This window comes from Loa loa (assembly GCF_000183805.2).
Source record: "Loa loa unplaced genomic scaffold supercont3.24, whole genome shotgun sequence".
Lineage (NCBI taxonomy): Eukaryota > Metazoa > Nematoda > Chromadorea > Rhabditida > Onchocercidae > Loa > Loa loa.
The window spans coordinates 108,426-131,161 of NW_018108204.1; the positions used below are offsets into that span (position 1 = coordinate 108,426).

The 22,736-nt window shown below is 34.4% G+C and overlaps 7 protein-coding genes across 7 annotated transcripts; 3 read left to right on the forward strand and 4 right to left on the reverse strand.

The window, feature by feature from the left end:
- Window positions 1-2,026: 2,026 nt before the first annotated feature.
- On the forward strand, window positions 2,027-3,305 carry LOAG_01541 (hypothetical protein; the record flags this gene model as incomplete). The annotated part of the gene is made up of 4 exons (XM_020445778.1): window positions 2,027-2,169; window positions 2,276-2,425; window positions 2,784-2,811; window positions 3,198-3,305. The coding sequence occupies 4 exons, from the start codon at window positions 2,027-2,029 to the stop codon at window positions 3,303-3,305; spliced, it is 429 nt and encodes a 142-aa protein (XP_020303799.1).
- A 560-nt stretch (window positions 3,306-3,865) lies between these two features.
- LOAG_01542 (hypothetical protein) lies at window positions 3,866-5,230 on the forward strand (the record flags this gene model as incomplete). Its single annotated transcript, XM_003137081.1, has 6 exons — window positions 3,866-3,995; window positions 4,318-4,418; window positions 4,481-4,609; window positions 4,689-4,787; window positions 4,881-4,972; window positions 5,107-5,230. 6 exons carry the CDS (start codon window positions 3,866-3,868, stop codon window positions 5,228-5,230), a joined length of 675 nt encoding a protein of 224 aa, XP_003137129.1.
- LOAG_01543 (DIX domain-containing protein) lies at window positions 5,226-10,371 on the reverse strand. The gene is made up of 15 exons (XM_020445779.1): window positions 10,320-10,371; window positions 9,779-9,924; window positions 9,432-9,600; window positions 9,175-9,304; window positions 8,581-8,659; window positions 8,344-8,505; window positions 8,078-8,199; window positions 7,823-7,952; window positions 7,589-7,711; window positions 7,189-7,427; window positions 6,804-6,935; window positions 6,583-6,738; window positions 6,139-6,365; window positions 5,910-6,041; window positions 5,226-5,706 (listed from the first exon to the last, which is right to left on the reverse strand). The coding sequence occupies exons 1-15, from the start codon at window positions 10,350-10,352 to the stop codon at window positions 5,596-5,598; spliced, it is 2,091 nt and encodes a 696-aa protein (XP_020303800.1). The 5' UTR covers window positions 10,353-10,371; the 3' UTR covers window positions 5,226-5,595.
- A 1,800-nt stretch (window positions 10,372-12,171) lies between these two features.
- LOAG_01544 (hypothetical protein) lies at window positions 12,172-13,806 on the reverse strand (the record flags this gene model as incomplete). Its single annotated transcript, XM_003137083.1, has 4 exons — window positions 12,172-12,378; window positions 12,603-12,776; window positions 13,024-13,202; window positions 13,716-13,806. The coding sequence occupies 4 exons, from the start codon at window positions 13,804-13,806 to the stop codon at window positions 12,172-12,174; spliced, it is 651 nt and encodes a 216-aa protein (XP_003137131.1).
- A 1,644-nt stretch (window positions 13,807-15,450) lies between these two features.
- Window positions 15,451-15,891, reverse strand: LOAG_01545 (hypothetical protein; the record flags this gene model as incomplete). The annotated part of the gene is made up of 2 exons (XM_003137084.1): window positions 15,451-15,660; window positions 15,763-15,891. 2 exons carry the CDS (start codon window positions 15,889-15,891, stop codon window positions 15,451-15,453), a joined length of 339 nt encoding a protein of 112 aa, XP_003137132.1.
- A 171-nt stretch (window positions 15,892-16,062) lies between these two features.
- LOAG_01546 (hypothetical protein) lies at window positions 16,063-19,555 on the forward strand (the record flags this gene model as incomplete). The annotated part of the gene is made up of 8 exons (XM_020445780.1): window positions 16,063-16,270; window positions 16,561-16,742; window positions 16,921-17,070; window positions 17,159-17,392; window positions 17,786-17,917; window positions 18,345-18,554; window positions 18,940-19,179; window positions 19,364-19,555. 8 exons carry the CDS (start codon window positions 16,063-16,065, stop codon window positions 19,511-19,513), a joined length of 1,506 nt encoding a protein of 501 aa, XP_020303801.1. The 3' UTR covers window positions 19,514-19,555.
- A 1,440-nt stretch (window positions 19,556-20,995) lies between these two features.
- On the reverse strand, window positions 20,996-22,230 carry LOAG_01547 (hypothetical protein; the record flags this gene model as incomplete). Its single annotated transcript, XM_003137086.1, has 2 exons — window positions 20,996-21,205; window positions 22,138-22,230. The coding sequence occupies 2 exons, from the start codon at window positions 22,228-22,230 to the stop codon at window positions 20,996-20,998; spliced, it is 303 nt and encodes a 100-aa protein (XP_003137134.1).
- Window positions 22,231-22,736: the final 506 nt, after the last annotated feature.

Below are 22,736 nucleotides of genomic sequence, written 5' to 3' on the forward strand. Positions count from 1 at the left end.
ACAGATTGGACATTCTTTGTACATTAAATAAAGATGTGAATTTCCGTAAGACAAAGATAATAAAGAAACATATGGGAGATTATTTAAACAATGTAAATTGGTTAGATGATTTACAATAGGAAATTTATTTGATTATATATTTCTATGGTTGGAGTCTCGCGAATCGAAATTCGCGACAGTCAGTAGTTAGAAATACGCTTGTCAATCAACTTAACAATAGTGCTTAGTTGTCGGCCATTTCATATTCAGTAAAGCACTCTCGAATCATTTGGATATCGAAGGTGCATGATTTGAAAATTTTTTCAAGGAAATTGTAATTGTCTTCGAAGAAATTTGTAGAAATTATCTGCGGGAATTGTGGTTTTCAACAGTTGAAGATACACAACAACTGGGGATAACAAATATAAATTCATTCATCTGCGATCCATTCAAGGTGTTCTCCACTATTAAAAATTGGTATTTATAATTGAGAACTGTTAATAAACGACTGCTTTGGTCAAGTTTTCTAAGATGTTTGTTGAACTTTGCAAAGTTTCTAATGACATATTTATCAAAGATAAATGTCATGGAAACTGTTTTCATGTATACTTCACCTATTGTCATAGAGATAAAAAATTGTAACAAAAATTGGGACAAGAGTACCTTCTCATCAATCAATAGATCAAAGACGTTGGTTGTCATTCTAACTTAATAGCAGAAGTGATTTAGTACTATCCGTTGTAGGATGAACTGCATCCCAGCAAGAAGAAATTGCAACAATTTGGACAACTTTTGAACGAAATTATACAAAATACCACCTTAAACGGTATGTTTGATATTTGTGATAAGGTTCAGACCTGTCCTCCGGTCAACAATTCAATCGATATACAATTAGCTGTCAAAAGTAGGAAATTTTAATTAAATAAAGTGGGAACCTTTTGAAGGTAAAAGTTTTGTAAACACGGAACTTTAGAAAAAGACAGAAAGTTTGCAAATTATTATTATTTGCTGTAACATCAGTTAGACGTTTTCAGGATTGTCCACAAAGTCTAAGAGCAATGTAACATCTGAAACAGTTGCACCGACCAAGTTATTGAAGTCGGATAGGTAATAATTTATGTAAGACTGATGAAAATGCACAATTTAAGATCCAAACTTGAGTTTCGTTGTTTTTCGGGAATAAATAGCGAAATGTATTTGCTAAAGTGACGATATAGTACAAGTTCATTGCAGCACAGAAAAGAAATATCGTAAACGTGGCTTGTTTGATATCTCAGATAAGTATCTGAAGAGAGTAATAATGAAGAAAGCGACGAATTCCTGGATTTAGCGTCTGTTGACAAGAAGGATGTTTCAATACATTTGGATAAGGTTGCCATTTTTCTGAATTAAAATAGAAGAGACGCAAATTATTCGATTCCCTTCACATTCGTATTTAATTTATTGACATTCTTCAATACAGAAATCAAGTGCTTGGGACATTTCAAAGTGGAATGTGTTCCTCGTCCAGATAACCATTCACGTTTGTTTTAGGATTTATGGACCAGTACTCAAAAGGAGTTTGGAGAGATCGATAAGAAAAAGATTCAGATGATGACAAGGATTTAAAAGCGCCAGTTGTAATCAAAGCAGATCCTGGCCAACAGCAGTAAATATTTCTTGATTTGAATTACTGCAATCATTTCTTTTCTGAAATTCGATAAATAGTGGCCATTGGGTAATGTCGAAAACATGTGTATTAGAAGCTTCAGGCAAACAAAGAAATATTTCCGATGTTGACCAAAAAGGATGCATGGTGTGGTATTGATGAGGTAATATAACAGTAGGAGATGGAATGAACAGCTCCATTGCTAATAACACCAGACTTGACATTATGAGACAGAGCATATGACCGGTTGGCCGGATATGGTGGGGTAAATGACCGATTAATTGTGGAGACAGTTATTGATGCAAAAGAATGGAAGCAATTGTTGCTTTTATCATTGCTTTTTTAAGAGATTGTGTTGTATTCGCTTACAAATGATCTCAATTCAGAGCTCGATTAATTATGTATAACTGGAAAGCACTTCAAGCATTACGTCTAAATATAACGAAACAAGTATTCGAACGACATCAACTTATTGTTTTATTGCTTAATGGCATTTGCGCTGATTTCGTACCAAGCACTGTTGACGAATTTAATGCGACCGAGTTTGAAGATTGTGCATGTTTTTAGTGGAATATAATGAAATAAATAAATGAAATTACGCTTTGAAGTTTGCAGTTATCTTTTCTCGACTATAATTCTTATTAGCAGAATTGCAGGAGTGGAGATTGAAGGGCCGATAGGAGTGAATATGACAACTTTATCACTATCTGGTGTTAATTTAATGGAATTAGCTGAGAAGCTACGAAACGATACCGAGGAAGTTGATATGATATTTAGCAGAACAATATCCGAGAATAGGTATAGTCACATTTCTCCAAGATTTCACAGCGATGTTTTCAACAGATCTGAAATCTGTTTAACTTTTGTGGTATAATATATTTAGATAATTAGGTCACTCTTATTAAAAATACAACCAAAGTCAATATTTGCATTAGCAAAAAGAGCCAAGTTCAAACAATGGAAGAGATGAGGCTCCAAAAATGTTCAGGTTATTCATTACTTTTGATGTTAAACACTTTGAGCATATTGGAATAAATAGACTTTAAAAACACTTCTTTGAAAAATATTAAATTTTTTAAAAAGTTTAAATGTAGAAATAAAAACTTCTCGTGAATCCATCCATTTCGATCGATTTCAAATCGTTCATAAATTTCAGGACACTTGGTGGTTCATTCATTTTACCAGTTCTTTAAAAGAACAAATATGATCTATTTTCGGCGCCTATCGTTTTTCAAGACAGTGCGGTTATTGTTTGTTTTGGAATTTACATTGAGTCGATGAGTAATTTTCAAACTTCTACTATGGTATCCTTTCCTTACAGAATATACGAAATGTTTTATTGGTTAATCCAAGTTAAACTGAAGAATCACCGTCAAATCACCGTAATAAGAATCACCGTAATAAGTCAATAAATGACAAGAATCACCGTAATAAGTCAATAAATGTTGCTCGAAAAAATTTGATGGAACTTTTAAATTTCAAATTTGAAAATTCATTACCTTTATCCAAGTTAATGCATAAAATTGTGCGAGAAAAATCGAAGGATAACTACTTCACGATTCATTTGCAGGACTATGAAATGGATATCTTTCTGATGATGGCATGGCGTGATGCACGTCTAGTGAATCCCTATGAAAAAGCTATTCTTGTTAAAAAGGAAGAAATTTCGGCGACCTGATCCATTTTTTGCTAATGCTAAAGAATCTTCTTTCCATGAAGTTACATTTCTCAATTTTTTGATGCGAATTTATAATGACGGCTTAGTGCTCTACGAGACAAGGTTTCTCTTTTCAAGGCTTCTCTACGATTATACTTTGTCGCTATCATTACTTAGATTGTATTACTGTTATTACTACAGGTGTCAATCTTATTAGTTAGTAATAATTCACTGAGTATTACTTTCAAAGTACGTGTACATAATCGATTCGTAACGAAAACCCTGCCGTTGAGCAAAAAATTCGTTTCTTTTCCATTTTTAGAATCAAACTGAAGCCGTCATGCAATCTTGTGCTTTGCAAGTATCCACACGATAGGGAAACTTGTGAATTGTAAATTAAATCTTGTAAGTGTATTGAAACCATCCTTGTTAAAGGTGAAGAAAAGGTAAATTTGAAGTACATGCAGAAAAGCTAAGAATAAATCTAGCATTCAAGTACTCTAATCGTGGTTCGTGATATTATGATAAAAATATTCATAACGATTCGTTTTACATATGGCGTTATTTCAGTTGGATATCCTATGAAAACTGTACGATTTGAATGGTTTTCGAATAAACGTGATGCAATTGAGAAAAATCCAGAAGTCACGTTATCTGAGCTTTACATTCATCGCTACGAACCCGCCTATTGCGAAAGAACCCGAAAATCAGGTATTTTATATAAGCGACCACATTAAATTTTCGACCATAATTAAATTTTAAGGTTTCATTGAATTAATTCTTCAACAGCAAAAATTTGAAAAATTCATCGAGATTGGTTGCTAGTCACCAAAATGGTATTGCCAATGATACTTAAAATATAAGCAACTAAAGGCAGAAATTGTCCCCGTAAATGAAATTAATCATTTTTGTCTTCAGTTGCTTATACTTTTTGTTTTAGATAAGCTTGACTGCTTTTTTTGCTTCCTCTTCTAGTAACATTTTTCATTTAAACATGTTTATTTCTGTCCGCAATAACTTACCATATTTTCAGATCATTTTTCTTGTCTGAAGGCAATTTTCCGATTGAAACGTGATGTTGGCTTTCACATCACTCAGACTTACATACCAACTTCACTGGCACTAATGGGTACTGTTTGTTGCTTTTCTTATACCACATCGTTTGCCATTGTTTGAATCAAAATTCAAGTTCATAGGTTGGTGTATGGCTTCCTGAAGAATTCATGGAAAGACGTATTGGCGTTGTTGCAATCACTGTACTTCTAATCTTATCGACGGAATCAGCCGGTGCTCGCGAACATCTTCCAAGTGTTTCCTACATGAAGGTTACTTTATTTTTTAGAAGTGGGTCATCCAAACTTCGTGAAAGGACATTAGAAATTCTGTGAACACTTTTTTTCCCAGGCAATCGATTTGTGGTTTGGCTTCATCACAGCTTTTGTATTCATCACACTTCTCCAAACACTCATTATTATTGCACTGGATAAACGGGCCAAGCAATTGGCGGATTAGTTTGAATTTATCTTGCTACTACTATCATCTACAAATTATGTGAATTTCTCTTATTATAATAAACTTTACTGCTTATATATTTAGAGAAAATCGGCAGCGAAGAAAAAAAGTGAATTAACAGAGCAATCACGGGAACTAATATTGGTTAGAGCTGAGCGATACCAGAAACGTGGAAGGTCAATGGACAATTATGTAGTCAATTTAATTTCTCTCCAGTCATTCGAAAAGCAAACTTACTTCCTGCCCCTCACATTTGCATACTTCATTGTAACTGCAACTCAACTTCCACACCAATCAGTTTTGTTTATAGGTATTTCGATAATTACTGTTGTTTATTCCATCCACTAGGATTTCTGATATTTCTAATCCCATACTACTTCGTGTTTACCGAAGGGCGACAAAATGACTGCGTTGTAACTGGCCGACAAACATGATGATTTTTATTCCAAAATAAGTTTAGATTTAAATGTGATAACTGATATACAAAACGAAAATAGAATTTTATATACGACAGCAGTGCAAGATTATACAGTATGTACACATGTTATGTGTACTGCATGCCCAAAAACACAGTACTAACGAAGTGTTATCGGTTGCTTCATTCTAATAACATAATGCACATGTCATGAATTGAAACTGAGATAAAATCAGAAGTAAAAAAAAACGTCTAAAAACTACAACAGTTTCAGAATCTCTTTCTTAGAACAAAAACATCTAAGAAAAACGCTCGCAACATTTGTTCAGAAGTTTTTTGACTTTCTTAGTTATAGATTTTATTTTAAATCCATTTGTTTCCTACCTACTGCACGATTAAAAGTTTGTTATCTTCAACTAATTCAAATTCAGTTTCGCTATCAGCATTTCTTTGTTCGTGCATCAATGAATTCGGTGTATTCGGTGGTTGAGCAACCTGGAAGAAACTGACCTCTTATTTCACCAGCTCGAAGGATTTTAAGATATGGGTCAAACACAATTTCTTAATTAAATCTTCAAAGTGTTTCAGCGAACGGTACAGAAAGATAACATATATTACTAAATTACTGAGATATAAAGCACAGCACGTCACGTTTTTTTTGCTAATTTGCTAAAATTGTATTTGACCAGATAACCTACTTGACATCCATCAATCCGTTGTTCCACATCCAGACGATCAGGAAGTGCATGGTGTGATAGTTTAAGTGTTGGTGCCTCAGTAAGAAGCGCAGAATCAATCACATCTGGACCCATGACGGATGCATAGTCATTCTATAATGCGAATCTTTAAAAACGAAGGAAAATAATTTTTTGAATAAAAAATAAGGAAAGTTTGATCGAGACACACAGAGCAATGTATATGACCAACCGTTGAGCTATCGCAAAAACTTTTTCGCTGACCACTTGAGACAACCGTTGAGTGAGGCCAAGACTGATCAAGCATGGCTTTTCCACTCAAAGTATTTCGTGCACTAGTACGAGATAGATGTGCTGGTGCTGGTGAACCAACATATGTCACTTCAGTGGTAACTTCAGCACCGGCCTTACCCAGTGAAGAATCTGACTTATTTTTGTTACGAACAGAAAGTATTGAATCTAAAACAAAAGAGACATTAATCAAACAAGGAACTGGCGAATGATATAAGTAGAAATTGGAGCTGTAAATTATTGATTCCAGATAATGCACATTAAAACTTAGTTATACACTGGGCAAATTTAATGCTCCAGCAAAAAGTATCGAAAGTTAAACTGAAACTTCTCAAGCTTTCCTGGAACAAAATTGTCAAAATCTTTTTAAAACAACTAACATCACCTTCAAAAATATAATAGCACTTTTCCGTAAATGTAAGTTTATTAACAACATGTCTAATATGTCCCTCTGCCAACAACTTTGATGCATAGATACGTGCTGCTTTACGATCCGTGATGCCATGCACATGTTCCATTAACCAATCAATAAGATCACAGCCTTAAAGCAATGTTACAAGTATGTATTCCATGAGAGAGAATAGGATATCTACACAAAAATCATACCAATGAAAGACATCGGCACAGGAATTTTCAGCCATTTTCGATTCTTTATTTGTAACCCCGAATTGGGTAAGGCCATATATTTTAGAATGATCACCGGATCCATATCAACATTCAGATTATCCAACTGCTGTTCTGTAACTTCATACACTAAAATCAAAAGTGAAAAACCGGTCAGTCCTGTCGGGTTATTCAGTGCAACATTGTGCCCAGCATTCCTTAACTGTCTGTAATAGCTTTCCAGTGAGCTTAAGAAATCAGTTTTAACTTTTAATCTGTTTGTCAGCTAATTTGCTAGCATTTCAAGAAAATTAAAAATAAATTTGGTGTATCATAAGAATTTTTTTTTGTCTATTTTCAAACATAATATGACAAAATATTTATAAACCATTTTCTTCATTTTCTCGTCGTCTTGCAATATCCTCGATATTCAACGAAATATTCAAGTTGGGTGAATTTAACTGTTTTAATTTCACACAATTCCGATTGCTTGGAGGAAGTCCGTTTCGTCGCTCTGCATAAGCACCTTCTAGATCAGTCTCAGTTTCTTCAGCAACAAGTATAGCGTCGCCATCATTAACCGAAACCATCTCCTCAAGACCCTTTGCTGGCCTCACAATATTGTGTCTGAATATCGATCTCAATGTAAAGAACAATCGTAAATCTGAATTGCAACATCAGATAAAAATACATTATTTTAACTTTGTTTCATTCTAAAAAGTAAAAATATGAGCCACTGATAAGTATTAAAATAATTTTGTTGTATTAAGGAGAAAAAATAGATTTACTTAGTGCTCTCCACCCAAAGCGATACATCAATGGGCATGGTTTCTGAAGCAATCCCTGAGAGTATATCTGCTTGCTTATCTGAATTGCTGCATATTCTTTTGGCAACATAAAGCGTGATTGGTCTTAAATGATACAGATAAATAAAATATCGGCAATATAATGCCTTCTAAACACAGACATTTGAAAAGAAATTTGGGAAAAACAAATAAAGAAAAAAACCCAAAACAACCAACCTTCGACTAGCTGCTGCTTTACGTAGTAGATCAATCGCTTCAACGTCGCTTAAATTTTCGAATGAACTTCGATTCACCTGTACAATCTGATCACCAACTTGAATTCGACCATCCATATCAACTATACCACCTATGACAGCAAATGAGGTTTTATGAGGGTAATGAGTTCCAACTTTTTACAACATGTCCAAAGTAGTTTAGAGAAGTGAGTAGTTTAGAGAAGTGACAAAACAAAATTAGTTAAGAAATACTGACCATTGTGAATATCGCTAACAAAAATGCCACCATCATGACTTAGTACTGAAATTCCCAAGAAAACTCCACTTTTCATAGGCAGAGTTACAACATCGATTCGAGGAAGTGAAAGAGAAGTCATGCTGCAGAATAATGCTGTTATACAATATGATGAACTAAATATACCTCCGAAATGTACAAATTGTTGGGAATTATAAACAGTATTATGAATCTAAATTGGTCAGCAATTTGTCATTTCAGTTTCAAAATTAATTCTATATGCATACCTGCTTTCAGTTACTGAGGAAATAGTACTCGGTACATATGCTTTTCGATATCTTTCTTTACGAGGACGTCTTTGACGGCGAGGACATAGAGGTATCCCACTAGGATTAGCAAGTGGTAAAGTAGGAAAGAATGGTGTACAAGCACCAGGATGTTTGAAATATCTGCAAGGAAGAAAAAAAAAACAAACTACAATGACTAAGCCATTTGATCCTATTTAAAATGGATCTTGAAATTACCTTGAATTCACATCTTCCACATGGTACGGATCTTCTGAATTGGAAGCATATAATTCTGCCAAACCTTCGCCAGCTCTTTCTGAAATCGTTATTTAGTTTTCATGTGTCATTTTCCAAAAATGTCCAACAAACAAACAGAAACAGAATTTCAAATTCCTACTAAATGAGTCGATGAAAAATTCTTAAATTCCGATATTATAATTTATGACTCCCAAACATTCCTCGTCAAACATCCCCCAAACACTTCTCATTTCAAGAATGAGGAAAGAAAATCACTTTCCCACTTTTTTAGTTTTAAAATACTTAGCTGATGCTGTATTCCTTTAGCATACGGACACAATGAAAAAGATTGTGATAATATAATTCTTATTTCCCTAAGCTGTAAAATAAGTTTCAAGCAATGGGAGTACAGCACTTAACTCCTTTGCAGTAGCACTTAACTGAAGAAATGTAGCGTGTCAGCAGAACCAAGGTTTGTCATGGAAATGAACCTTCTGTTTTGTTTTAAGTTAGTCAATATTGCTAACATTTCCAACTTTTATGAAATCACCAGAAAAGTTACTACACACAGTTCATACCATGAATATCACTTACTGCTAATCACTGTCGACAAACTGCTCGTTGTGATGCTGTTTTCATCACTTTTGTTCCGATGTGCACGCAACAAATCACGATTTTCACTAGCTAGATCATGCAAGGATCTTCGCTTTCTCAAATTGAAATTCTTAAAATTTAAAGTAAGATTCAAGTAATAGCTTGCAAAGCTAGCTCAATCTTAATTTCATATCTTTCCGAAATTGCTGAAAACTGATAAAAACGTGATAATTATAACCAACATTAAAATATACCACCTTCAACTTAGCACTAGCGAGCTGTCCTTTGCTAGTTTTGTTAGATGCTCTAGGTAAGGTTCCTGAACAATAAATGTTCTCGAATGAGAGAAGCAGAACCAATTCAATAAGTCCATTCGCTGATTTGACCAACTTCGTCGAGTCATCTCGGATTTCTACTTTGACTTCGCTAAAAAAATTATGAATTTACCTCAAACGATGAGGAAAAATGTTGAGGAATATAAATATATATTTAAATGAAAATTTTAGATACCCTTACAGTTGAGCATATCAAGCAATTTAAAACTCTGCCCAAAACAAAACAAATTTTATGTAGCTGTTCCAAAAATCATATTCGAAACATTAACCATCCAATTGCTTCGTCCAGCTGTTTGCAGAAATATTTGTACCCTTTTTTGTTGAAAACTTTCTTAAAATCTCCAAGCGTAATAACATCGTCTGCAACGGGCACTACAGATAAATATGGAGTACTGTCGTCCAAATAATAGTACACCTAAAAATAATTGTTAAACACATATTTTTGGGAAATGCATCTGCTATTCCATATGAAGTAATTCAGTTTAACAACCTGCACACAAGCAGTATAAATGCCCAGTGGTAAGTTATAATGAAATAGAGAAAAAGTGCATATGAGATCAAGCTTGAAATTTGGCTAAAGTAATCGATTATTCCGTTGTCATCACGTAAATACAGCAGTGTTAATCGACAGTGACATGAGAATTTCTTTGTGTTAGGATAATAAAGTTAAGATAATAAGTAAGTACTACCATTCTATTATGATGATAGCATTCTCTTAATTCCCCATACATTTTGTCATTTCCCAAAACAGCTTCAACTAGTAAGTAATCAGCGAGCAATTAACAAAAATCATAAATATGTAATGCAAACCTTAGTGGATACAGCAGCAGCTTCTTCCCTCATCACTTCATTAATTCTAAAAGAACACCGACTATTCAATAAAATAAGTGTGAAATCAACGATATAAACATTTCAAACACCTTCCGATAAAATCCTTACGACTCTACGTAATTTCATGGCTTATGATTTATTGAGACACTAAACATCAGCTAATTATAGAAATTAACAACACTCTCTTACTGTCGTTCTCAAGACAGCAAAAGACAGCGAAAGCGGAAGGCCTTTCCTTGCTGTGCTCCAAACGCACAGCAATTGTCCTTGACCTAAATCATAGTTCGTCAACGTCTGCTACTTTTTCTTTTCACAGTGGAAGAGGGGCTGAGGCAAAGAATTTACATCTGAATGAAGTTCGTTGGGGAAGTGCATGACGGATTTTAACCTTACTCCATGAATAAAATCAAAATTTTTTTGCTGCTTGAAAATGAAGTGAAAAATCAAATGGGTTCGGAACCACCACTGAGATTTCAATAAGCAAGTTGAAAAAAAAAAAAAATACTGTTAAACAGTATCAGAATGATAACGGCTTCACCGATTAATTTAATTTCCGTGGAAAAGGAAGAAAAAAGTAAGTGCGTATTGGAGGTTGCATTCATTTTAACTATTATGCAAAAAAATGAATATCTTGTTAAAAATTAAAATTAAAAATGAATATCTTGTTAAAATAAAAAATGAATATCTTGTTATTCAGTCGCTTCTATAGAACAGAATGAAGTAAAGGACAAACACTAATTCCTTCCATCAGAAATATTTCTTATTATATAAGTAAATCATTCTCTCCGAAAATCAGGAAGAGCAGATTTTTATGAAATTTGCATTAGTTACAGTTTGCCAAAAATACCCCTCAACCAGTGTCAATGAACTCTTAGTAGAACACTTTCTCACGTTTCCCTATATTAACAAAATTCTGCCCTTCAAAAAGGTTGAAAAAAGGGTAAAATTTTAGTAATGAAATGCTAAGATTATTGTCTCCAACATTTCATTTCTGCCTTATGTCGAAGAATTATTATTCCAAGGGTACAGGACAAATTAATTTCATCGATAAGAAAAAGCAAAGCCCCATATGTAAAGCAGTAGAACTATCGCAACCTAAAGAGGAACTTCCAACCACGCCAATAAGACTTCGATGTGATCAGGCCATAAGATCACACACCTAACGCGGCAATCATTTGCAAATATTACATCCCACGCACTATCTAGTGAATTTTTCTTTTTAACAAAGCTGTTTGCCAATCGCATACACTTTGCTGCCACAGTGCAATATTCACAGTGGTTTATGTGACATCCGCGGATTTTTATATCACCTTAGAATGAGCCATAACGAAGTTTTGAAAATCTTTGCTGATGCATGCATCAATCTTCATGTTTATTGCAATTTGCTAAATTGAAGTATTATTTCACATGAGCATTAGCCGTCAAACGTGTTCATAATGTCCGGCGAGAAGGGAACTCGGTGGGATTTACACACCCTCGTCTCAAAATCGTTCCTTCTTACCGCCAATCACTTTTATTTACTTCTGCGTGAAGATGCTTGAGTTACCTGAATAAGTTCGTTCCATATAGAACAAGCAATATTTGAACAGACTTTATTATTGTCCTTTTATGATCCCATTGGAAGAAACGAATAGAATGGATCACATTAGAATGCACGCGTTCATTTTGATTTTTTTTTGCTTAAATTTCGAATTGTTTGAAGTATTTCTTATATAATTGTATAGTGATTTCACACTGCGCTGAAACAAAATCCCACAATTTTCAAAAATCCACAGCCTCGATTTGTTTAATAAGAGTTGTTGGGATGGTGCTGTAAAATGAGGTGCAGATGTTAAATTGCAGTATGATTGTACCATGCTGATCGTACCTTATCGAAGATGGAAATGTCGATTTGAGTGAGGTGATTGCTGCAAAAATTGAAATCATGCTGAAATCTCGTTTCATGAATGCCGCTACCACATGTGCATATTTCGCAATCGTTCAATGCGCATAGGATGATTGGTTTTCCAGGGTAGTTATTTGTAAATTCAGGAAGCCACTGTAAGAAAAAACCGAAAATTTGCGATTTTCTGATAACTCTTTGACTATTTAAATCTCTTATGTGCAATTGAGGTGAAGTTAGAGAAAATTAAACTGAAACAGAAAGTTATAAAAATAATCACAGTGACTGTTGGGTTTGCAGGAGAAATTTCATCAAGTCATAATGTTTTAAAACTAGGAAAGTTTTTTTATTAAAATTGTAGCAATTATGATGATTTCTACTTTTTTGATGACACTCCGATAGGTTTGCTCATTTGCGATCGAATAGCACGCTATGCAGCAATCGATACTTTCGGTGCACTGTTTGCAAAACAATTCAAAATTATGCAAATCAACAAAGAGCCACATCTGCAGCTCCTGTCCATCCTGCGTTATTGTTGTGCAATATTTGGCATCCTGTGCACCACTTCAGTTCATCATAAAATATCGTAGCTTTTAAACAAAAAAAAAAAACAAGCCGGCCCTTCTATTTACATCTTAGCCTAATGACTGGGCACTTTTTAATTACTTGTCCGTTCAGTTGTCTTTTTGGAATCAAGAACAAACGATAGAGCAACGATAGCTCATAAATATTGATTGTCTTCGGCTGGATCACTTTTTTAGGAAATTAGTGTAAGAGATGAGTGGTTGAAGAAATACTTACAGAGAATGGGATATCTTCAAAATAATTTAACTGTGCCAATTCACTTCTTAGCAAACCAATACCACTGGAGTAATCACCAAGCATTACTATTCGATGCGGAATCTTCTCCATTCCATCAATATTGCTTAGTGTCAAAGGTGAATACCGCGCTCTACGTCCACCAAACAACAACGACGATTCTGAAGTCTAAGAAGCAAATGAATGAAACAGTTAACTAAATTCAATGGGAAAATTATTTCAGCAACCATGAAACAGGTGTATCAATAGAAAGATAGTCAAACTTGCCAGAGACCAGTAATAGAAAAGTGACATTCAGGCATTTATAAGCAAAGTATCGTACATTTAGATTACGAAATTCCAAGCGGTATTATCTCATTTTTTTTGAACATGGGCTTCTCAGACAAGCATTGAAACAAGTAAAAGTAAATCTAAACGTAGTATTAGTGAGCAATTTTCAACGAAGTTATTTCGGGCTCCAATGATGACCGATTAGACTTGTAAGATAATTTGAGTTCTCATTTTGGACTTATCATGATAAGTTGCGTTGATAGAATCATTCTCTTTATACTCTTTCCATATTTCTTATTATTTCTCATTCAGTTACCTTTCTAACGTTTCTGTTCCAGGCATATCGTTGTTTATTTATTTCATTAAAATCTTTAACTTCCAATTTGAACAGAGAAAAGTGTTACCTGACCACAGTGGTGGCATTACGATTTGTTTACTGCCCGATGATAAATTACTACTCTGTCGGGAATCAGAAGACTGTCCACATTTCCTCATTTTTCACAACCACAAACCACACAACTACTAACAATCGAACATAAGCAAATAAGTTTCATCTTTCATTTAAGCAGTTTTATAATTTCCCTAAATTGTCGTGTATGCATTCAGGAATATGGCTCCAGAAATATGCAAATACTTGATCTTCTGTAATTCTCCAAGTAAATACAGGGGAATCCATGTCTCCAGCATTGTTCTTGGTTTTGCAGAAACTTTAACCTCAGCTGAGAACAGCTGTACCGGACTCCATTGCAAGACCAGAGTAACAAGTCCAGTATTACTTCAAGTTCAAAATAAGGCTTCATATTATCAGAAGATGTACAGAAAGAAATGAAGATAAGAAAATTTCTGTGTTAAATGTTTCATTTCCATGAGTTTAATTCTTTTTAACTCATTGCATACGAAGAAGAAAGCATTCAATAGTTCAGGAAGTGTATATAAACGTCTACAAAGACTACAAAGACTTCTACAAAGACTACAAGTCTACAAAGACTTACGTTTCAAACTGTGCTGCTTTGAAAGAATCGCTTTTGATCATACGGGTAAGTGATTTTAGTTTGTAACCTAATGTGACGAAGGTTTATCTGAAATCATGTACTTGAACTTGACTTCAAAGACTCCTCATCGAACAGTTGTTTCTTTCCGATGTTGTCACTTCATGTCATATTTTTGAATTCTTTCCATACTGCCTATATTGGTATTCAAAGCAAGACAAGACGGCAATTCGAATATTTGAATATGAACTCAGTGAAACCTGGAATTTTTCGTCAATAAATTTCTGAGTGTCTGGTATTTATGCGAGAAACAGACATTAACATAAGTTACCTAACTTTCGGTGATTATCGGATGACAGGCCAATCCATGATGGAGATTTTGTTTCCTATTTAGACAAAATGTTTAGACAAAGACAAAATGTTCAATGCAACGAATTAACAAATTTGTTAAAGAAATGAAATAACTCAAATTCTTAATTAGAAATTTTCCTGACAGAAGCAGAATTCTGAGTATAAACTTAATTGAACAGTCTTCAATATTATTGAAGGAGAGATTACACGATAAAGAAGTAACTGACCCTGTTCCTGGTCATTTTCGTTAAGCATTGACATTTTCTTCAGAATGGTCGGAATAAAACAATGATACCTTTGTTTACTTTTCTGTCCCTTTCAATTGTGCAGATACAGTTCAGAGGAGTATGGAATAAATCTATTAACTCAAGAATAAAGAAATGGCTATATCGGTAAACCTGTTCAACTTTCCTGAGCCATGCTTATTTCCGAAATCATACTATAAAATGATCCCTTTGCAATATTTCGAATTTTGAATATTGGGTAATAGAGGAGCCAAAGATTCGACAGTCACAAAGAAATCGTAGAACAAATACTGAACAATAAAGAGAACCAAAGAACCGAACTTGGCCAAGGTCTGTACTTAGTCCAGACTAATGAACTAGATATTTCGAATCTAATTTTTTCTCAATAACCTGTATTGGACTAAATTTGATCGTTATTACTGTTTTTTGACAGAAGAGATGATGACGTTTTGTGTAGGAATGATAACTTCTTTAATTTTACTTCATCAGTATAATTAACCTATTTAGCATGGGATGAAAAAAACGTGTGGATTTGAATTTGGTCATGCAGAAGCCTATGTAATATGCATGGATTCATATAATCTGCACGAATTTACATAAAATGTGCAACCAATTCGATAGGACACGTCACCTCTGCACGACATAAGAACGTCGTCATGCGCGTTATACCTCGATAGGAAAAATCGTGCAAAGCGAGGGAAAATTCGCTCATCCAAGATCGTAGTAAGCCCGCGCGCTTCGAGTGCGCTAACGAGCGATTGACGCTGAAATAATGTACTTGAACTTAACTTTAAAGACTCCTCATCGAACAGTTGTTTCTCTTTGGTGCTGTCACTTCATGTCATATTTTTGAATTCTTTCCATACTGCCCTATACTGGTATTCAATAGCTACATTTGAGGCGGAAGCCCGCGAGTTCTTGATGCATTTGAAAGTGTAACTTGGTATAACTAAGTATACTCCCGCTTCCCCGACAGAGCAAACATTTTCGTACATCTAAATTACATTAAACGAAGACGCAGGTGCTGTTTAAGTTTCAGGAGTAAACGTTGTGCTGGTGCTTATGCTTTTTCCATTGATTCATTGGATAGAAAATTTTTTCAATTTTAATGTCTTTTACAACTATTTTACTTGCAGTTATCCTATTAGTACTCGATTCTGGAGGAAATGGGTAAGAAAGGAAAGGGAAAAAACCGGAAAGGTAACCAGAAACACCAGCATCTCAAGCGGTTAGAGGAAGAAGCAGTATTTGGAAGCACTTCCTATCATGTGTGCAATGAATCCGATCAGGAAACTTCCGATGAAGGTAATTCACGATACTCGGCTAAAGCTGTAAATTGTGAAGCGTGCCTGAAACCGAAGGATGAACGTCGTCGTAAGTTTATCTGAACTGATTCACTTCGAAACTTTTTTGAAGACCAATTTTTCCATATGAAGTATGTTACATTTTCATTTTAAAAAGGCGAATTAAAATTTTGTAAAGTATGCTAATAATTTAATAATCTGGTGGCCTAATCACTGCTTTCCTTTCTACTTGCAAAAAAATAATACAAATCCGGAAGCAATGGACAATTTATGCAAAGCTTGTATCTTTCTCCTGGTAACACTTCTAACTCATAAGTCAAATTTATTCATTTCACGTTCCCTAAGACATCCCACTTTAAGATCCTTATAAACCAGATGTTAAAGAAATTGTGGATCTTTTCCGTAAGAAAAGACCAACAGTAGGAAATATTCAACGTGCTTTGCAACTTCTCAATGAACTTGTCGACAATTTTGAATCACCAATTGATGAGATACATCGTCAAGGACTAGATGTAATGTTAGTTCAGGGGATTCAATATCAGGTTTATGATCTTTTTCCTAAAAATAAAAAATAAAGCGTTTTTGTTTTTTCTATTACCAAGAGCAAGAAAAAATAAATTAACTCTACGATTTGCTATATTTTTTGTGCTGTTTGTTGCAATTTTTTGACTACATTATGTTTTGCATTGTTGTTTGCGTGTTTGAAAATTCATGTTGCAGAATCCTACCATCCAGTATTATGCGTTACATGCTCTGTCAATAATTGTTATATATATGGATGAAGCGCAAGTGAAAAGTTTGATACCACAAGGACTGTTGACAGGTCTTACAGCTACACTGCAAAGTGACATGCTTTTCATCGTTCAGGAGGTATAACAATGTCATGTTTTTTACTGTTTAGGTGATTTCTGGTTATGAGCCATTTTGAAATTTCGTTAAAAGATCAATAAATTTTCAGGCAATTGAAGTGTGCTCGTCTATTATTATCAAAAGTGCTGCTATGCGCGATGTTATTGCAGCATGTGGATCATTGCACGTAGGCGAATTGTTGTCGAAATACTATCAAACGATTTCCACGAAATTTGCGCGTGTTGTTGCAATCTTTCTGCGAGACTTGTGTTGCAGTAAGCCAGTCCCAGAATTCGTCCTAAAACGCGTCGCTAGTAGTGCTCGTTATCTTCTGCGACATGAGGTTCCCTTCCTCCTTTTTTTCTGATATGCATCCTACTTACAGGCAAATCACATTAAGTGCAATTTTCACAAATCTTGCCTTGAAAATTATTGGAGATTATTGCACTTGAATTGTTTCACAATTTACAGTTCTCTCCACCGTCTACTTTTCACACTTTTTGCTCTTCATAGACCTATCATTCCTTATTCAGACCAGTGGCGGATTGTTCAGTTCTTACTAATCCTCAATCATTCTTTAGAGCGCTTTCTTCAAATCTAAAGGTCTCCCGAGTCCAGAAGTCTTCATCCGCACTTTAGCAGTGCAGCATAATTACAATTTCATCATTTAAACGTAAAGTTTAGCCACTACCAGATTGCTGCACTGCTTGTTCTTGAAATAACAAACGGTGTTCAGGAAAACGAGATTCGCGTATCTGCTTTGGGTGCTATATTTGAAGTGGTTCTTAACAAAGATTTTACACTCACTTTTGAAGACGATTATGTGGAGCTCGTTTTGAGATTTCTCGATAGTTCACGATATAATGAAGTTAGAGCCGCATTTAATATTATTTCAGAGCTTACAAAACAAAACAATCGCAATACCGATGTAATTCTTATTCGTTTTTATGAAAATTGTTTTCTTTTTTATTTTCACTTAAGTTTCGTAGTTTTATGCTGTTTTGGAAATTTTGAGCATTGTCTTATTATTACTTTTGGAGTTTTCCAAATTTTGACCTCTCAAACACATGGAAATAAGATTTCTGTTTCTAGTAAAGTGTTTGTGAAATGTCTAGAAAATTTTCTAATAGCAGCACGTTTCCGAATATAAATCACTTCTGCCCAAACACATGGAAATAAAATTTTGAGCGTTTTCTTACTATTCCTTGTGACATGGTGATGTAATAGGATAAATGATGCAGGAATAAGTTGAAAATCGTGTTTTTCAGATAAGCTTATGTGAATTGGTGTTACAGGCAATCGTTAAAGCAGGATTTATTAGAAAAATCTTATCTATTCTTGTGCGAAATTCGGCTCCTAAATTTGGTCACGATGCTTGTTTGATCTTAACAAGTCTTCTATCTAATAAGAAGTACATAGAACCCGTGCTGGAATCAGGACTTGTGCTGCTGCTTCTTGGACTTATGGATCGGGCAAGTTATTGTAATCGAATATTTTGGAAAAAGGTAGATTAATTCGTGAATAGGGGTGACTCAGAAAAAAGAATAATTGAAAAATGCACTTCATTGAAGAGTAGGTCACATCTATGTGGTACTGTGTTAAAGAAATAAAATTTGCATAGCATATTTATTTGTTAGATGTAACAACTTGTCACAGCGGTTATTTGTTATTCATTTAGGAATTATGCTTCCATCAGAATAACGTTTGTACGGATTTGTTTGCTGCTACTTTATTTTGTAATCTAAAAGTGCTGTTTGAAAATGTCAAGGATTTAAAGTTTGCTAGTTTGCTGCTTTTTTTTGTGGTACTTTAAGAAATGTGAGTGTAAGTATAGCGGAGCTGTGGATGGGTTTAAATGAATTTGAACTTTAAACTGGATCAATTTTTCAGGGTACTAAATCTTACAAGAGGGAAGCTTGCAGAGCACTAACATGCATGTGTGACAATATTGACCAAAAGAATGCCAGAAGATTAGCTGATCCAGCATACCTTGAAAAAATGTGCAGCGTTCTCACAAGCGAAAATAATGACTATGTAATATGCTCTCTTGCGCTTCTGAATTGCATGTTTAAAGCATGTTCAAAAGAAAGAGCTAAGAGGCGGTTTAAGTTGGCAACGAATTATGTTAGAGTTCGTTTTCAAATGAAATTCTGGCTTTTAAATTTGAACTGCTTTGGAGTATTTCGAAACATCTGCAAACAGTATTATCGTGATAAACTGTTAGATTCTGAGCATCGACACACCATACATTTCTGTTTCCCGGAAGAAACATTGACATCTGCTAAAGCTTTGTAAAGTACTATTTTTGTTTCAGGAATCGGAAGCCTTTGAATATATTACAGAATATATTAACAGCCAGACTTGCAAAATACGAAGTTTGGCTGATAGGATATATAGCGGATATCTGATTAACATTCAGTTGAGTGATAACGATGAGGAAGATCCAGAGAGAGAAGCCGGCTAAACTAAAGACTCTTAAAATTCAGGATGACATTATCAAAGTCGGAAATGTACGTAATTTGAGGTAAGTTTTGAAGGGAAACGGTTTGTAAAAAAAGTTTTTTTTAATAGATGATATCAAAAAAAAAAATTTTTGTACACGAATTAATCCCCGAAGTTTGTTCGAAAAATTCATATTCCATTGTTTATTCATCTTCTCATTCGATGAAGAGAAATACAGAAATGACAGACCATTGTTAAAATTATGAATGAAAGTCATGGAACTATTTAATCCGATTGGTTATTATGTAACTGATGTTCCCTTCGATCATCTATGTTAATCATTATTATTACCCAATTAAACTGTTGTTTTCATTCCCGTCTTTTATCTTATCTTACTTTCAAAATTTTTGCACTTGATTTTTCGTCAAATGCACGTTTATTTTTGTCTCTCCCGCATAGTTTTCTTCATAGATGTGATCGGAGAACCGTTTCTGTAATAATTATTCGTAATTAAATACCTGCAAAATCGGACAAGATACCTTCTAGTAATTGATATTTGAAAGATGCGAAAATTGTTTTTTTTTTTGCCGTACTGTTTTGTTTAAGAATATCATGCTATCTTCTTGGAAATTGAACCACAAGTCGTTTATTTTTTTCCTTTTTTTAAATGAATTTTAACCGTTAATCTCTTTGTCCGTATTTACTTATTTATTGAAAGATGTGAGACAATTTTGTGCACATTTATCATTCATTACAGTTTTGTCTACCTCTTTCAGTTCAGCTATTTATAGTATTCTCGAACTTCAAGTGGTTTTATCGGCAAAACACTTAAGACAATAAAATACAGTTCGTTTTATTAGGAAATAAAGTTTGTGATTCGGATTAATTGGAGTTTATATCAGTCATGTGAAAAGAAAAAAAATTATATCAGAAATTTCCATCAGTTGTGAGAAATGAGTGTTCTGGAAATAAGAGTGATTATTCGATCTGAGAGGCAGAAGGGGATTGTAGGCTATATACTCAGATGACAATAAAATTTCGAGGAAGTGAACTCGAACTCAAAAGCTGAAACAAATACAAAGTAATGCAGTCTTGGAAAGTGTTCTCGGAGATCATTCTATCTGTAAACTTTTCAATGTAAGGTCAAATAAAAATGCGGATAGACAGTAAACATCTTTTTCATTCAGAAATAGACTAAGATTTTGGAGAAACAGAAGTGTACGGAAGTAACTTATGATTTAACAATTTCGTCATTCAGGATAGATTAATTTCATTCTTATTCGATGAAAGTCTCACATGTAATTTGCAGCACTTTAGGGTGGATAAAATAAACAAGTGGAATTCTCAAATTTTATCTAGAATACTCCCTTCCGGATAAAGGATCGGGAACCATTATCGGATAAGAACTGAAAGGGAAGGGGAAGGTAGGTGCAGTGTTATGATTAAAGAAAAATTGAAATCCTAATATCGTTGGAATCTCTAAGGGGAACAATGAATTAGTAGTTTATTTGTTGTAAATTTGATACCGTTGTGTATGACATGTTGTATGTGTGGATTTTTTGTGCAATGTAAAATATAAGCTGCAATCATTGTTTATCGTGTTCATGTGCCTAGCAGAACTCCATTCCACATGCGGTAACAAAGCTAATTGTGCTAATTCTTTAATTTCAGAACTATACCACCAGGTACTTTCAGCTCGCAGAAGCGGAGGGTCCTATGCACCGAATTTTAAAGTGTATTCCAACTAGGCTGGTTGGATAGGCGACATCAAACTTCATTGAGTTTCGCTTCCATGTTATCGTCATTAATTTTCTCTATTTTATGAAATCATTAATTTTTCTTATGGAAAATTTTCTTATAATTTTTCTCATGAAAATCTGAGTTCGTTGTCGTATTAAATTCACCGTAATAAAGGTGTAGTTACTCAAGTTTGAGGTATTATTAACCAAAGAGGTAGAAACAACCCTCAATCTTTGCGCGGTTGAAGAAAGTCATTAGCACTTAGGATAAGACGAACAATTTCTACAAATTAATCGAAATTTAATTTTGTTGCTGACTGGCAAGAATTCAAACAGAGTTCTTATGCGTCGCTTTCAGTCTTTTTTTGCGTTTTCTTTTGTTGGCGAAATCCAGCACTAGCAAATGCCGGGTCTTCAATTCTGGCTTTCGAGAAACTTGTGAAGGGTAATCCATTGTGATGAAGGACGAGTTCAAGGTTTGAAATGCATTGTTGTCTTAGGCTGGGAAAACAACACAAGTTGAAAATTCCTGTTGCAACGAATTGCTCACGTTGAGATGGGATTAAAGTAAAACTGCCATATCAAACGTTATTTCGGCGTTTTTCACATTGCATTACCGCTTCATGAGTAGACATTGTATCTGAATGAAAAAAAATTTATGACGATCATTTCTTTTTTTTGGCAGTGAGGATGTTACTGGATACGGTATGCGTTGTGCTACCTACTTGAATTATTTGGCAGAAAAGTAAGGAGAGAGAATTTTTGTGGAGTTAATGAGATGCAAATAGAGAAACATCAATGATATCTAGCTTTAAGGAATGTTACAAAATCTTTAGGATTTTTTATGAGGGAAGCCTTTAACAACACTTTGAAAAGCTTCGTTGATTACTTTTTCTCTGTGTGTTACCTTAAGTCTCCCTCTATACATCATCACCATAAGTGGCTTTCCTCGGTGACGCGATCGATTCAGCGCTGTCACATTTCTCGATGATGGAGCCATTCTATCTACACTCCACTTTCCATATATTAAATTTGTATGCATTCCTAATATACTACTATTATTGAGTATTTTGTCTCAGAAGCATTATCTGCATTTTCATTAGTTGGTTGACTTTCGATTATTAGCTCAATAAACCCTTATCAATCCTCATCTTTCTTGCTATCAAAATGCTTTCAGCAAATATACGAGAGAATTAAATGCTGAATCGATGTGAGCCGAACGGTTTTAAGTTATGAATGAATTTTGCTAGAACAAATTTAGCCAACTTTACCTAACAGAATACGCCAGTGTGTAGGATATTGGTTTACTAAATTTAATGCAAACTTAAGTATTTACTGTTTTCACGCCTGCCGTATAAATATGGAAATATAAGGTATGTGATGCTGAATAGTTTGGTGTTGACATATGACAGTAAATTTCAATGAAGAAAATGATGAGTGGTTGTTCATTCTTACCTGCCGATGCGTATCATTGACCAATAGTTTCACTTTCTTAACGGAAATTCA